Here is a 15182-nt window from a genome sequence, read left to right on the forward strand (position 1 = left end):
AGACTCTCAGTTATGATGATGATGGGGGTTGTACAGAATACCCAGGCTCCTGAAGTTTCCAAAAGGTTGATTGATACAGTTGTTTTTAGAATTCTATTGGCATACTTAACAGTCTGTTACTGTGCATGTATAGGACCTGGCACAATGGGGCCCATTCCCAATTAGTGCTTTAGTGATACTGCAGTATCAAAAATACATCTATATTGTCCATATTTAACATAAAATCTTAGCACAGTCACTTGCAAAGAAGCTTTCCCTTAATCCCACATTCTATTTCCTAGTATAAATTTATCAAGGACAATCCTCTAGTTTTTTGTGTTCTTTTGGTCCAATGTAATAAAATAGTAGAATTTGTTTTTTTGTTTAATTGAGAATTGTTTTTGTAATTTTAGCTATTAATATTTGTAAGTTACTTCAAAATTATTTATCTTTGGTTTTGCAGATGAAACAGACACTGATGTCTAATGAAAATGATTTGTATTTTTAACTTGAATAGGTAACAGAGGTGAATCAGGCAGTCAACATGGTCCGCCTGGTCAAAGAGGGCCTCCAGGAGATCGTGGATCACCAGGTACATTTAGGTTATTAAGAAAAAAAATAGTGCTTAAATACATTTGAAATTTGCTATAGGATTTTTTCATGTTTTGCTGCTTTCAGTATTTGCAGCTTAATACTAATGACTAACGTAAAACGATGGCTTTGGGGCTTTTGGAAGCCCAGGACCAAAAAGGCCGCACAATTTATAATATAGTCCACAAATGAACACAAGTGTTAGGGTCTGCTGCTGTCCAGATACATCACTGATGAGCACTCCGCTAGCCACCAGAAAGTTCTGTCTCTTGCTGTCTCTGGGAACAGACCCTCCTTCTTCAGCCACATTGAAGAGGAAGGAAAAAAGGAAAATCTGTCAACTTCTTCCCAATCACATTGAGGGCTTGTCTACATCACAAAGTTGCAGCGCTGGTGAGGGGGTTACAGCGCTGCAACTTAGGAGGTGTACACATCTGCAGGGCATCACCAGCGCTGCAACTCCCTGTTTGCAGCGCTGGCCGTACTCCCGTTTTGTCTCGGGTGTAGAGGATCCAGCGCTGGTGATCCAGCGCTGGTAATCAAGTGTAGACACTTACCAGCGCTTTTCTTGACCTCCGTGGAATAAGCAGGTATCCCAGCATACCTGAGGAAGCGTCTGGTAATCAAGCAGGTCTCCTTCCCCGGTTTGCAGGGGGGGTTGGGGAACGCGAGAGCAAACCGCGGCGAAGCTGGTCTCCTTCCCCGGTTTGCTCTCGCGTTCCCCGAACCTCCGTGCAAGCAGGTCTCCTTCCCTGCGGTTTGCAGGGGGGTTCGGGGAACGCGAGAGCAAACCGCGGCGAAGCTGGTCTCCTTTCCCGGTTTGCTCTCGCGTTCCCCGAACCCCCCTTGAAGCCGCCCAACAGCGCTGCAGTGTGGCCACATCTAACACCACTTGCAGCGCTGGTTGCTGTAAGTGTGGCCACTCTGCAGCGCTGGCCCTATACAGCTGTACTAATACAGCTGTAACAACCAGCGCTGCAAAATTGTAGATGTAGACATACCCTGAGAGTAAAAGGAATATCAGTAATTCCATGGCCTATCGCTAATTTAAATAAATTCACAGTCCATACATCAGAGAGACCAGAGAAAAACAGCATAATTAACACATCTGTGTGTCTGAAATGCTGAACTATTTGTGTAAAGCTTGGTCTTTATTCAGGAGTACGACATGAGGGAGCATACTGAGCTTTGCATTTTTTAAACATACCACAGTGTGAGGCATGGATGGCTTTAAACCTGAAACTGTTATATTTATCTTTCTTTAAGGACCCTGTGGATTCTCAGGAGAGCAGGGTTTACCCGGTTTCCAAGGGGAACCTGGAAGACAAGGACCCAAGGGGATGCCTGGATCCCCAGGAGCAAAAGGCTTTCCAGGTAATGTCAAATTAAGAAGAAAAAAAAAAAAAGGAAATGGATGAGAATTACTTCAAAATGGCCAAAAGGTAGGCAGTCTGCAGTGCAATTCAAAACCAGGCAGCTGATGAAGCTGGCAACAGAGAGTAGGTTGGTATCAAAGGCAGCATGAAGGTTTGTATCAGAAACTATTGGAGCAAAGTAGCAGAGATTCTTCCAAGAGGGGCCATAAAGGAGCTTCAAGGAAAGCTGACAATGCTTTTGGATAGAATTTTAGGCCCCAGATGTCTTTCAATAACCATTGTGTACTGAATAGTATGGGAGAAATAACAGCTAAGGGGGCAGGAGTTAAAAGGTTTGCATATTAAAAATATTTTCCACCTTCAGGTGCCATATGTGATTCAGGATTGCCAGGAGTTCCAGGTGAACAAGGTAATATCGGGCCTTTAGGGGCTGCAGGGTTGCCAGGATTACCTGGTCCCCCAGGCAGGAAAGGTAAGTGCTATAAACAGTGCAGCATTAGTCACACATTATAGTTCAAGTAATGGTGTCAGAAATTACTGGGAATTTTGTGCAATAACAAATGTAACTGAAAATAGAGAGGATTTTAAAAAGTGCTTAGCATTGGCCTAAGTCTGCTCCCATTGAAATCAATAGTAAAACTCCCCTTTGACTTCAGTAGTTAGAAGAGTTAGGCACGTTTGAAAATCTCACCCTTAAAGCATAAATGTTGGCCAAAGAAATCAGGCTACAATCTAAAGTAAATAAGGAGGCAGAGACATAAACCATAAATTCTGGTTCAACTGGTGTAACTGAGGGCAGAGTTTGACACAAGAACAGTAAAATTCTCTGAAGATAGATATTTCACTAACGCTTCAGTTACACTGTAATTTATTTTCTGGCCATGTAGTGCCACTGTTACTCTGCATACAGCAAACATGAATACCAATAGCAGAGCACACTGAAGTGGAAAACATTAATACTGAAAAAGGTGGCCAATTCAAATATAGAAAATCTCATATGATTGGTGCGTTTTATCAAAATGTGATAATAAAATAAGTACTGTTTGCAAGACAGATGATCTATTGGCAGATTACTTTTAAAAATACTTCCAATCAATGATAAATTACATCTTTCATGGCAATCACTGTGTTTAGATTGAAAAAACTGTGCATTTAAAAATCTCTTCCCCCTTAAAGGATACAATATAAATGTTATGTATTGTAGCTAATTAAAATTTAGCATATATTATATCAACATTATACTAAGATAAATTATATAATCAGAAATGAAGCTAGCTTGTTTCTTTTTACTGGGTGGTACTGAGGTACCACATGCTGCCCCAGATTTGGGGCTCAAGTCAAAGCCACCCTTGAGTCCATAATAAATTTCCCCAAAAGGGATCAATTTTTATAAAGAAAACATTCAGTTTTTCAGTTTCAGTCTACGGCAAACCTGGACAGTTCAAAACTGAAAACCGAGGTTTACATGCAAGCTTTTTCTGATTATCTGTGGGAAGGTTGGCGGTGCTCATATAATACAATAACAAATTCCTTGTTGCTGTGTAATCTGTAGGAAAACAGTTTATTGTGTTGCACACAACAGTATACCTATTAGCTACAGCACTGGGAGTCATGCTGCAATGACAAGGATTTCCAAATTGCCCTCCATTTGAAAAGGTATTTACACACCTGATAGTGAAAACTTGTTAGTTGCAGAAGTGTCCTGCTTTTCTTTAGGAGCAGGCATTTTATTAGTTTTATGCAGCTAACTTCACTCATTCATTTTATGGAAATCATTTTAGGCCCTACAAAGGAAACACAAGAGATCAACAGATGCACAGGGACTGAAAAATAAATAGCTCAGATAAAAATGGAAATTCAGTAGGGATCAAGCCACCCAATAAAGATTAGCTCCAGTGTGGATTAATTCTACCAATATGTTTGAAAAGAAGGATTATAAATTTTAAAATGTATCCAATTACAAGGATTTAATGGAATTGGTATGACAGTGTACTATGAAGCATGGCTTTTAAATAATATTAATAGTTCCATGTTTAATAATGAAGAAGCATTTGTGATCGTCATTAGAAATGAAATGGTTAATCAGTTGTTCATTATTAAGGACTGAGCCTTGTTAGCCTAATTGCTTTTCATTTACATTAAAGATCTCATGCACGACCAATTTTCAGATTTAGGGATTGAAGTTACAGGCATTCATCAAAACAAAACAAAAACAACAACAATTGCTTTATTACAGAGAGAGAGTCTCACTAATTAAGGGCCCAATCCTGCAGTCTGTACTCATGAGTAGTCTTTATTCAAGCAAATAGTCCCATTAATTTCAGAAGGATTGCGTGAGTAAAGATTGCAGGATGGGGTCCTAAAATTTAGGAATCATGGTTCATATATAGGTCAGCCAATTCAGCTGTAGCTGGAAGTATGGGACTGTAACAGTCCAAAATGTAGACTTACCAGTGTTAATGTTATAATGAAGTGTTGACAAATGTGTTAGAAATTTCCTGGAAAACAAAGTAAACCAATATCAATAATGACTGAAAAAACAAAGCTTCAAAAATGTTTTAAACAAAATGGGTTTCCAAAAATTGTTAGCGTTTGTGATCATTTAGGTAAATTCTCAGCATTGGCAAATAACTCGTACATAAGCCTTTCACAAGGAAGTCCCTTGAAGTATAGATGAGGCTGTAGTAAACAGGATTGGAAAGGTGAACAAGTGTCATGAAAAGTTACTGTACAGTAATTAATTAAGGGCAGAAAGAATATTACACGTGGGGCTGGCACCACCATGTAGTATTGACATTTCTGACATTTCCAATTATAAGACCATGTTTTAATTTGCTTATAACTTTACTAAACTTTAACTGTTTCAGCTGAAATTTTCCATGCCAGCTGTCTGCCTCAGGTTGAACTGTTCTGAAAAGTTTAAACCAAGATTGTTCAGCCTTTTGAGGACAAGGCTGTGAAAAGATACATTATGCCCATGTTACATTCTGCCAACCTTTACTTTGAAAATTCTTAGAGCCCCCATAGTTTGGAGCAGGGACTTGAAATTCAGCAGGGGCAAGGCCTTTGTGTCAGGGATATGCCTTTGTTTGTCTCCATGAAAATCTGCCCAAATTTGGCCAAGTTATAAACCTTTGAGAAATCAGTTTGGGTATGCTCAATAGAGACTTACATTTTAGCAGCTAAATTCCCAAAGTTTCTATCCAAAATGGGAATGCTCCTGCCTGGGGATGAAGGTTTTTCCTTCAGTTGTAGTTCTTGGCTGGGCAAAGAGTCTGGGACAAGAAGACCTAAGCAGAGAAAACTGTGACTGTCTAGGGGAGAAGAATGGGATTGTGAGGAGAAGCCTGGGTAGGGAAAAGACTTGGAGAATGGCAGGTTGGAGGGGATGGGGCAGAAGGGAGTCATGCTTATGGGTGGAAGAGGGTGTGTCCACCAGCACCAACTCCCCTTCTGAGCATAGAATGACATTAAAGATTCCTGAATCTCAGTAATTTCTCTGCTGTCAGCCAATATCTGTGAAACCCACTTAGAAAGTGTCCCTTCTCTCTCCAGTGTTGGTGCATATGTAGGATAACAACTACTGTCAGTTACTCCATTAGCTCCAGTGGTTAGACATCAGTGCAGTGGATCTAAAGCTTTGGATGAGATATGTTGGTTCCAATATGATGTCACACGATAGAATTTCGGGGGGGGGGTTGAGTTTCCTTTTTTAAAAACCTAGGAAATTACATACCAAACAAACTAAACAAACACCCAGTATGTTAAAAAGAACATTATTAAGGTTGCGAAGTCAAGCACTCAAATTTGACAGGACACTAAACATACTACCATTCTACTAGAAAAGACTCCTAATGCAAAACTGTTTGACTCCATATAACCTCGGGAGGGGACAAGTAGGCTATCACTATGACTGAAGCATACTTCAGAAATTATAACACTTTTTTCATAGCAAGCTCTGTACCCCCCTGTAGTGAGCATGAACTTCTACCCCATCTTAAAATGAAGTACTTTCCCTTGCAGATATTTATTGTTTGAAATTTAGACGGTAAGGCACAATCAAGAAAGTTCTTAATTTCAGCTACTAAAACAAAACTTAAAGGTTATATTAAAGCCAGCTAAGTAATTAGCTTGTGTTACTATGAAAGTTATATGCCATTTGATTCAGCAAGCAGCTTTGCTAAGCAAAAATTTAGACATAAATGCCAAGAAGGTGTGATTTGTAGTTAATTTAAATGATTGTAATTTCTATCCTGAAATGATGAGTTTTGTCGATAAGTTTTAAAATCTATAAATAAAACTTCAACAAAAAATATTATTTTACTCTCCAATAAAAAGGGGAAAGAAATTAGAGTATTTGTACTCTGAAGAGAGACTGTACAAATGGCATCATAGTATTATCTCTTTGTTGTGTTTCAATTATCTTAGCAAATGCCCTCAGTTTACAAATAAAAGATGATGTTCTTTCTACCTGCCTATCCTGAAACTCAGCCTGATCTTTCCACCTAGTGCATCACCACGAGAAACAATGAGTCTGCATACTAATTTAAGTCCTCAATTACACATGTTCAACCCCATTGTCTTTAAAGGATTTGCAAAGGGGCAGCTTGTAATGTTACTAATTTGTAATGTTACTAATTTGTTACCAAATAAGGATGTTAGTAAGGTTTGAATTTATTCAGTAATTAAAGAGACCTCAGGATAAATCAGCTGGATTTGAGTTATTAAAATAATTAGAACATAACAGAAAGAGATGTACATCACTACAATCTGTGAGAATCTCTTCCTGCATTTGTAGACAAGACAGTTAGCTTGTACTATTTGTCTGGTTCTGAAGTTAGCTTACAGCATGGTACTATTATAGTAGAGGGGCCTATAGTTTCAATTTCACTTATTTCCTGTTTTTCATAGACATATATTACTTTTATCCCCAAAATTTCCAGTATATTAACATCTGTTGTTTATCTCTGTAAATCCTCCTAAGCTAAGTGGCTCTTACAGTAATTAGTACATCTAAAATAATATTTATTGTTTAACAATTCTTGCAAAGATTGTCAAATCTTTTAGTGGTAATTCTTAGGCAAGCTATTTTTCCCTTCTTAATAAGACTCCCACAACACTTTGAGAGTTTAACTCATAAATAAGCGATAGGCCTTACAAAAGTCTGGCCCAAAGGTCAACAGTAAATAATCCTGCACAAAATACGACAGAATCAACAGCTCATTCTGTTTTAGCTGTGTTGGTTCTCCAGGGTTAACAGGAATAAAAAGCAGTAAAATCTCATTTTTATCAAGTTGGTAGATGATGGTTATCAGTGCACATGGAGCAGATGCAATGCATAAAGAAGTGCCATATTTCTAGTCACTTTTCAAATTAAAATCACACTAAAGATTAAAGGTAAATGTTCTGATTTCTAATATATGAAAAGAAATTACCTCTGCTACTTTCATATTTCCTTCACTATCCAGCAATCTAGAAATGATGCTCCTTTTTCAAAACAGTCTTCAACTGTTAATGATGTAGTTCATTCTTCAGTTGTCAAAACACTTCCAGCAAACACTGTACTGAACCAGAAATGTATTGTCAAGTTTTATATATTTACTTTTGTTAAATGAACATTTTCAAGTCTTTTGGGTCATGCTTCTAATAATGTTTACAATACTTGTAAGGTTTATCAGGGTTGCCTGGATTAGATGGTTTGAATGGACTGGAAGGTCAAAAGGGCTCACCAGGAGTTCCAGGTAAAGAATGAAAATGTACAGAATTTCTTTTAAATGAAAATGAATATGAAATGATCCATGCTATGTTGATATTTATCCTGTCATTAAGGATAAGACTGACCTTTAAAACAGTGCTGATAGTTAATGGTTTAGAAAGAGACACCAGCAATCATTTGTGGGGAAAGATTTAAAATCCTCCATTGTCTAATAGTCTTGCTGGAATCGTTTGAGAATATGTTCAGTGCAGATGATTCAAAGTGAAGCCAAGTCTCAAACTTTTATATGTACAAGATAAACAATAGCAAATAGATTAAAAGGAGACTCATGGGGGAAAATCTTGGCCTCAGTGAAGTCAGTGGGAGTTTTGCCACTGACTTCAGTGGAGCCAGGATTTCACCCATGGTGATCTATTTGAAGCTTTCAAAACACCCGACTGACCATTGTTAAAATCAATGCTAAGAGCCAGTCTAAGAGATCATAAGACATAAAATGAAAATTAAGAAATTGAAAGCAAAGAATTTCAAATTAAGGACAAAGACTATGCCTTGAATCAAGGAGCTTAATACCTTCAAAAGGATGAACGAGGGCCAGATTCAACAAAACTCCACCCAGCTTACATATGAGAACCAGACCATTAGAGATAGACTAATCACAAAAAGAACATCATCATCTGCAGCTGGTATTTCTATTCTGTACATCTGTATTTGCATTCACTGTAGACTTCATGCCCTGTAATTGTTTTCCTCTGGAGGTCAAAGTGAAATAGGGTCTCCAGGATACACAGGAGCACCTGGACCAAAAGGAGACAAGGGTGAACCTGGACTCCCAGGAGTTTCTCTTCCAGGACCTCCTGGAGACATTGGTTTTCCAGGACACCCAGGTAAGAAACATTTTCTCCACAACAGTGAACTGCAAAGCTGAAATGAAAACTGAACTAGTTCCCTGCCACTTGCTTAGCAGGCCCATGGAGCACATACATCTGGGATCCCTTCTTTAAGAAAATTATTTTTCTCATCCAAGAAGTATGCTAGCATTTCCTGACTTGCTACAGATATCCCAGAATGCATCATTCTGCTACATCACTAAAACCATGGGTTGCATGAGACTTGTGGAATCAGTGATGTCAACGAATGATACATTCTGGGACCTCTTTAGCGCTAGTGAATATTATGGAAAGGAATTTGAATTTTTTTAAAAAATAATTATATTTTCTGAGCCAAATGCCTCCCACAGTCTATTTAGCAGGGAAATGCAGCACACAGCTGCATGTTCTGCATGACCTTGCACCTCAACTCCCTTAAATTAATATTTTATTTTTGTTAACCTAAGTATAAAATACTGAAAACTCAAACATTTAGCATATGATCTGCTCCCTCAGGTAGAACAGGAGGTCCCGGGCCGGCGGGACCTGTGGGAAGATCTCCTGAAACTGCAGCTTCTGGTCCTCCAGGTGATCAGGGGCCAGCTGGCTCACATGGCATCAGAGGTACAAGAAAATCAAACATGATCAATTAACCAAAACAGTAAAAATTGTGTTCTAATCATATATATATGCATGTGACATGGGAAGAGGCAAAGAGGGTAATAAATATATGGCTGTTCCATGAATACATGGAGAGAGGCTCAGCGCAGCACAGTGGATAGTGACTCAGGAGGTCTGCACTCTAGTCCCATTTCTGGCCTGCTGGGTGACCTTGGGCAAGTTATGCCACCCCCCCGTGCCTCAGCTTCCTGTAAAATGGGTATAACAATACTTATCTCCTTTTTAAACTGCTTTTGATCCATAGATCTCAAAGCACTTCACAGAGGAGATAAATATTATGATCCCCATTTTACTGGAAATAGGTATTATCATGATAATTATGTAGTGAGGTATAAAGATTTTATCAGGATGCATTATGTAGGCTTCCATACAAGTTCCAATGAAACCTTTAAACCATACCACCATGTACTCTGTATAGGCCACATATGTTACAGGGAACAAAAACTATTTTGCAAGCATATTAGAGTGTGTTTAAAATTTTATTGGGACTACTTTTGTATTCCTCAACAGATACATGTAAACACATTCACTATGAATGCAACTCTAGAGGGCTAAAAAGACCTCTAAAATATCCTAAAACAGCTTTTCCATTCATAAGTGTCATGATTTTGAGATCCAGCATCTCAGACCCATCCAGGGTCAGAAACAAGAGTTGCATTTTCTGTTGGAAAATTGGGAGTCTCTTCCCCCCCACCACCCTATTTTAACGCTCCTCTTTCTAGCTCTGTAGGATCGCAGGATATCACACCTTAAAACTGTTACTGGTCTAGAACTGACTACCTCCTGTCCTTTGGTAGGTGTAATTTTGGGAGGTGCTAGCCCCGTGATAATATTGAAGACCATGTGATAAACTGGAACCATTGTGTACTTCTGTCCAGTTGCACTCCTTCTGCTTATAAATCTCTGCCGGGATTACTTCCAGCCTTGTACAACTCAGAACACTTCTGACAATAGACAGTTTTTAAAGCATGGGTCATTCTTTCCCCCTAATGATGGAATTTTCCCATTAAAACGGCACCAGCAGGAGGTGAAGGATAGGCAATATTTGGTTTGGGGCCATTTTCCTACAAGTTTTAAGTTCCAGTATCTTACAACCCAGCGAAGCTAGAAAGATGAACTTTTCATCTTTGCAAAAAGGTGAATTCACTGCTCTCCAATAGGCTGCAGAGCACTTGCTTGTAGTCCTGGAAAGTGATATTAGGCCTTAAAACGATGACACTCATGTATAGAAAAGCCATTTACAAAAAGAACAGAGCTAAAATAGCTTTTCTGTCCCTGGAAGAGGGAAGAGAAGAGGGAAGTGGGAGCTGCATGTTTATGCATATAACCTCTGTAGATGAGGGCTGTTTTCATGCAAAGCTTAGACCGTAGTCAGTTCAAGAACCAGTTCAAGTGAAGTCAGCAGAGTTTGTACATTCCACAAGCTCAGTTACATTGGCTGAAGGAGTTAAACACCTTAGTCATAGTAGCTCTGCATCACCAAACAGCTGGGAGTTGAGGAGGGGAGGGCAGCCAGCAGTACAAAACCAACATGGACACCAATGCAGATAGCATTCACCTGGCCTCTTACTGATTGTGGAGGACCCCAGTGGTTTGGGAGGGTCTATCCCATGGAGACTTCCTCCCCTGTATTATCTTGAAGTAGGACTTAGGACAACATTTTCTAACACATCTCGGTCACTTAGGATCCTACTTCCCATTGAAATTTGGTGGAACTTAAGCATCTCTGAAAAGATTACCCTTTTTTGAGTGCATTATTAATATCCATTGTTTTGTTTTAGGCCTGCCTGGCAATCCTGGCCCCCCCGGAAAGACTATCTTTGTGAAAGGCGATCCGGGGGAATTTGGTGTTCCAGGTGCACCCGGTATTCCTGGCCAGCCAGGGCAGCAAGGAGCCAAAGGCTTTCCAGGAAATCGAGGAGGAGGAGGCCTGAAAGGTATGTTTTCAAGTGTATGGTTTTGTTTGAGTGAATACCTGACTTCAGGCAGATTTTTCTGAGTATCTGCTTTATGGTAACTTCTCATTTTTGAGAAATTACCTACTCAGTCTTCACATTTTTCAACAGTAAGAATTGTGGGCCAGATCATACACCATAGACCCATGTGCTCTTGGGGATCTGCTTCCAACAAAGTGAAAGGGAAGGGTCAGACTCCTCTGGTCACTGTCCTGTTGTGGATCTCCACATGGGGATAGGTGCTGGGGCAGGAACAGGAGAGTCTGGGAAGGAGCCAAGTGAACACACAGTTTGTTCCCCAACAAACTCTGGGGATTCCACTGGAAATCTAATGAAATCTGATTGATTGATGTTTCCTATGGGACTCTCCCACCCCCACTCCTCTAAAGGAGGTTTTGGGATCTTCCACAGGTGGGGCAAACCCCGGCAGCTGACTCCAGTACAGTGGTGGGCAACCTGCAGCCCATCAGGGTAATCTGATTGTGGGCTGCAAAACATTTTGCGGACGTTGACCATTCTCGGCCAAGGGGAGCTGCGGGAAGTGGCAGGCTACAAGGACATGCTGGCCACCACTTCCCGCAGCTCCCATTGACCGGGAACAGTGAACTGCAGCCACTGGGAGCGCAGCAGGCTGTGCCTGCAGATGGACAACGTCAGCAAAATGTCTCGCGGCCCGCAATCAGATTATCCTGATGGGCTGCATGCATCCCGTGTGCTGCAGGTTGCCCACCATTGCTCCAGCAGAATCATAGTGCCAGGGAGCTGTAAAAGCTGCAGGGTGCCATGGAACCAATGCAGAAGCACATTGTGACATTGCACTCTATATGATTTTATGAAAATATGCTAACAAGTTTGAATATAATGTAACTGGAATATGCTTCATGCAAAAGGTCTCTTGTAAGGTATCATTACAAAGCTTATAATCTACTGAGTGTGATCATCCTATTTGTATAAATGTACCACTCTTGTATCTGAAACTTGAAATATAACTCTGAGGACCTATTGTAAATGCAAAGTGTGGGCCATTAATGGTGGTTTGGAATCTTGATGGCTCCCATTAACCAGGACAATTGACTGTAGATGGCTTTGTTTTACCTGTAAGCCTTCCTGTATACGTGTGTGCTGGCAAGTGGGTTATGAAGTGTTACAGTGACATGTGATCATGTCACCTGAACTGGAATCCATCTTTAACCTAGTGCTTTTCTATTGAGAAGGAGGGAGTGGGAACCCAGAGAGGGACAAAGCATCCACACCTTATGCAAAAGATATATAAATGGGTGGAACATAATGAAATGGAGCAGCCATCATGAAGAATCTCTTGACTACCACCTGAGGTGGAACAACGGCTGTACCAGGGGAAAGAACTGTGCCTGGACTAGGAAGGTGTCCAGTCTGTGAATGCAGCAAAGAATCCTGTGGCACCTTATAGACTAACAGATCCACAAACCTGGAAATCCTGGACGCCCCATCATCTCAGGCATTGGCACTCTCACTGAAGGACTGTCTGGATATATGGACTCTCTACTCAGACCCTATGCCACCAGCACTCCCAGCTATCTCCGTGACACCACTGATTTCCTGAGGAAACTACAATACATTGGTCACCTCCCAGAAAACACCATCCTAGCCACCATGGATGTAGAGGCTCTCTACACAAACATCCCACACACAGATGGAATACAAGCTGTCAGGAACACTATCCCTGATGATGCCACAGCACAACTGGCTGCTGAGCTCTGTACCTTTATACTTACACACAACTATTTCAAATTTGATGACAATACATATCTCCAGATCAGTGGCACTGCTATGGGCACCCGCATGGCTCCACAATATGCCAATATCTTTATGGCCGACCTGGAACAATGCTTCCTCAGCTCTCGTCCACTCACGCCCCTTCTCTACCTACGCTACATTGATGACATCTTCATCATCTGGACCCATGGGAAGGAGACTCTGGAAAAATTCCACCACGATTTCAACAGCTTCCACCCCACCATCAACCTCAGCCTGGACCAATCTACACGGGAGGTCCACTTTCTAGACACCACGGTACAAATAAGTGATGGTCACATTAATACCACCCTATATCGAAAACCTACCGACCGCTATGCCTACCTTCATGCCTCCAGCTTCCATCCCGGACACATCACACGATCCACTGTCTACAGCCAAGCACTGAGGTACAACCGCATCTGCTCTAACCCCTCAGACAGAGACCAACACCTACAAAATCTCCACCAAGCATTCTCAAAACTACAATACCCGCACGAGGAAATAAGGAAACAGATCAACAGAGCCAGACGTGTACCCAGAAGCCTCCTACTGCAAGACAAACCCAAGAAAGAAACCAACAGGACTCCACTGGCCATCACATACAGCCCCCAGCTAAAACCCCTCCAACGCATCATCAAGGATCTACAACCCATCCTGGACAATGATTCCACACTTTCACAGGCCTTGGGTGGCAGGCCAGTCCTTGCCCACAGACAACCTGCCAACCTGAAACATATTCTCACCAGTAACTGCACACCGCACCATAATAACTCTAGCTCAGGAACCAATCCATGCAACAAACCTCGATGCCAACTCTGCCCACATATCTACACCAGCGACACCATCACAGGACCTAACCAGATCAGCCACACCATCACTGGTTCATTCACCTGCACATCCACCAATGTAATATATGCCATCATATGCCAGCAATGCCCCTCTGCTATGTACATCGGCCAAACTGGACAGTCTCTACGGAAAAGGATAAATGGACACAAATCAGACATTAGGAATGGCAATATACAAAAACCTGTAGGAGAGCACTTCAACCTCCCTGGCCACACTATAGCAGACCTTAAGGTGGCCATCCTGCAGCAAAAAAACTTCAGGACCAGACTTCAAAGAGAAACTGCTGAGCTTCAGTTCATCTGCAAATTTGACACCATCAGCTCAGGATTGAACAAAGACTGTGAATGGCTTGCTAACTACAGAACCAGTTTCTCCTCTCTTGGTTTTCACACCTCAACTGCTAGAACAGGGCCTCATCCTCCCTGATTGAACTGACCTCGTTATCTCTAGCTTGCTTGCTAGCATATATATACCTGCCCCTGGAAATTTCCACTACATGCATCTGAGGAAGTGGGTATTCACCCACGAAAGCTCATGCTCCAAAATGTCCGTTAGTCTATAAGGTGCCACAGGATTCTTTGCTGCTTTTACAGATCCAGACTAACACGGCTACCCCTCTGATACTTGACAGTCTGTGAATGAAACTTATTGAAACATTTCTGAGGATGAGACTTTATCTGTACTCAGTGTATTACTGTATTAGACTTAGATTTGCATGTTTTATTTTATTTTACTTGGTAATTCACTTTGTTCTGTCTGTCACTACTTGTAACCACTTAAATCCTACTTTCTGTATTTAATAAAATCACTTTTTACTTATTAATTAACCCAGAGTATGTATTAATACCTGGTGGGGCAGGGGCCGAACAGTTGTGCATCTCTCTCTATCAGTGTTATAGAGGGCAAAAAATTTATGAGTAAAATGGATTTATTTGGGGTTTTGACCACATTGGGAGTTGGATATCTGAGTGTTAAAAACAGGAACACTTCTGTAAGTTGCTTTCAGTCAAGCCTACAGCTGTTAGGGGATATGGTTCAGACCTGGGTCTGGGTTTGCAGCAGGCTAGCGGGTCTGGCTCAAACCAGGCAGGGCACTGAAGTCCTAAGCTGCCAGGGCAGGAAAGCAGTACTGCTCCAGTAGAATCATAGTGCCAGGGAGCTGTAAAAGCTGCAGGGTGCCATGGAACCAATGCAAAGGCATATATCTTCACTATGGAAGGCTCTGTGCCTCCAAACAGGTTCATAAGTGTTGGGGTATGTCTACAGTACTCGAGTGGGTAGTGATCAATCTATTGGGGATCGATTTATTGCGTCTAGTGTAGCTGTGATAAAATCGATCCCTGATCGCTCTGTCATCGACTCCAGAACTCCACCACACACGAGAGGTGGAAGT

General features: G+C 41.2%; 1 protein-coding gene and 1 long non-coding RNA gene across 5 annotated transcripts in view; one reads left to right on the forward strand and one right to left on the reverse strand.

Moving 5' to 3' along the window:
* The window catches only part of COL4A4 (collagen type IV alpha 4 chain), a 137494-nt gene that overhangs the window by 105459 nt on the left and 16853 nt on the right, over positions 1-15182 (forward strand). For 3 of the 4 annotated variants that reach the window (XM_030574727.1, XM_030574729.1, XM_030574730.1), the window contains 7 exons: positions 497-571; positions 1837-1944; positions 2311-2418; positions 7616-7687; positions 8418-8546; positions 9045-9152; positions 10991-11146. In XM_030574727.1, coding sequence (XP_030430587.1) covers positions 497-571; positions 1837-1944; positions 2311-2418; positions 7616-7687; positions 8418-8546; positions 9045-9152; positions 10991-11146 — 756 coding nt within the window. The remainder of the gene's footprint in view (positions 1-496; positions 572-1836; positions 1945-2310; positions 2419-7615; positions 7688-8417; positions 8547-9044; positions 9153-10990; positions 11147-15182) is intronic. The other variant, XM_030574728.1, reaches the window with a different exon arrangement.
* On the reverse strand, positions 3231-8503 carry LOC115657240. The gene is made up of 3 exons (XR_004001931.1): positions 7382-8503; positions 4398-4444; positions 3231-3730 (listed from the first exon to the last, which is right to left on the reverse strand). It is a non-coding gene; the product is annotated as an uncharacterized LOC115657240 (long non-coding RNA).

Source organism: Gopherus evgoodei, chromosome 9, assembly GCF_007399415.2.
Source record: "Gopherus evgoodei ecotype Sinaloan lineage chromosome 9, rGopEvg1_v1.p, whole genome shotgun sequence".
NCBI lineage: Eukaryota > Metazoa > Chordata > Testudines > Testudinidae > Gopherus > Gopherus evgoodei.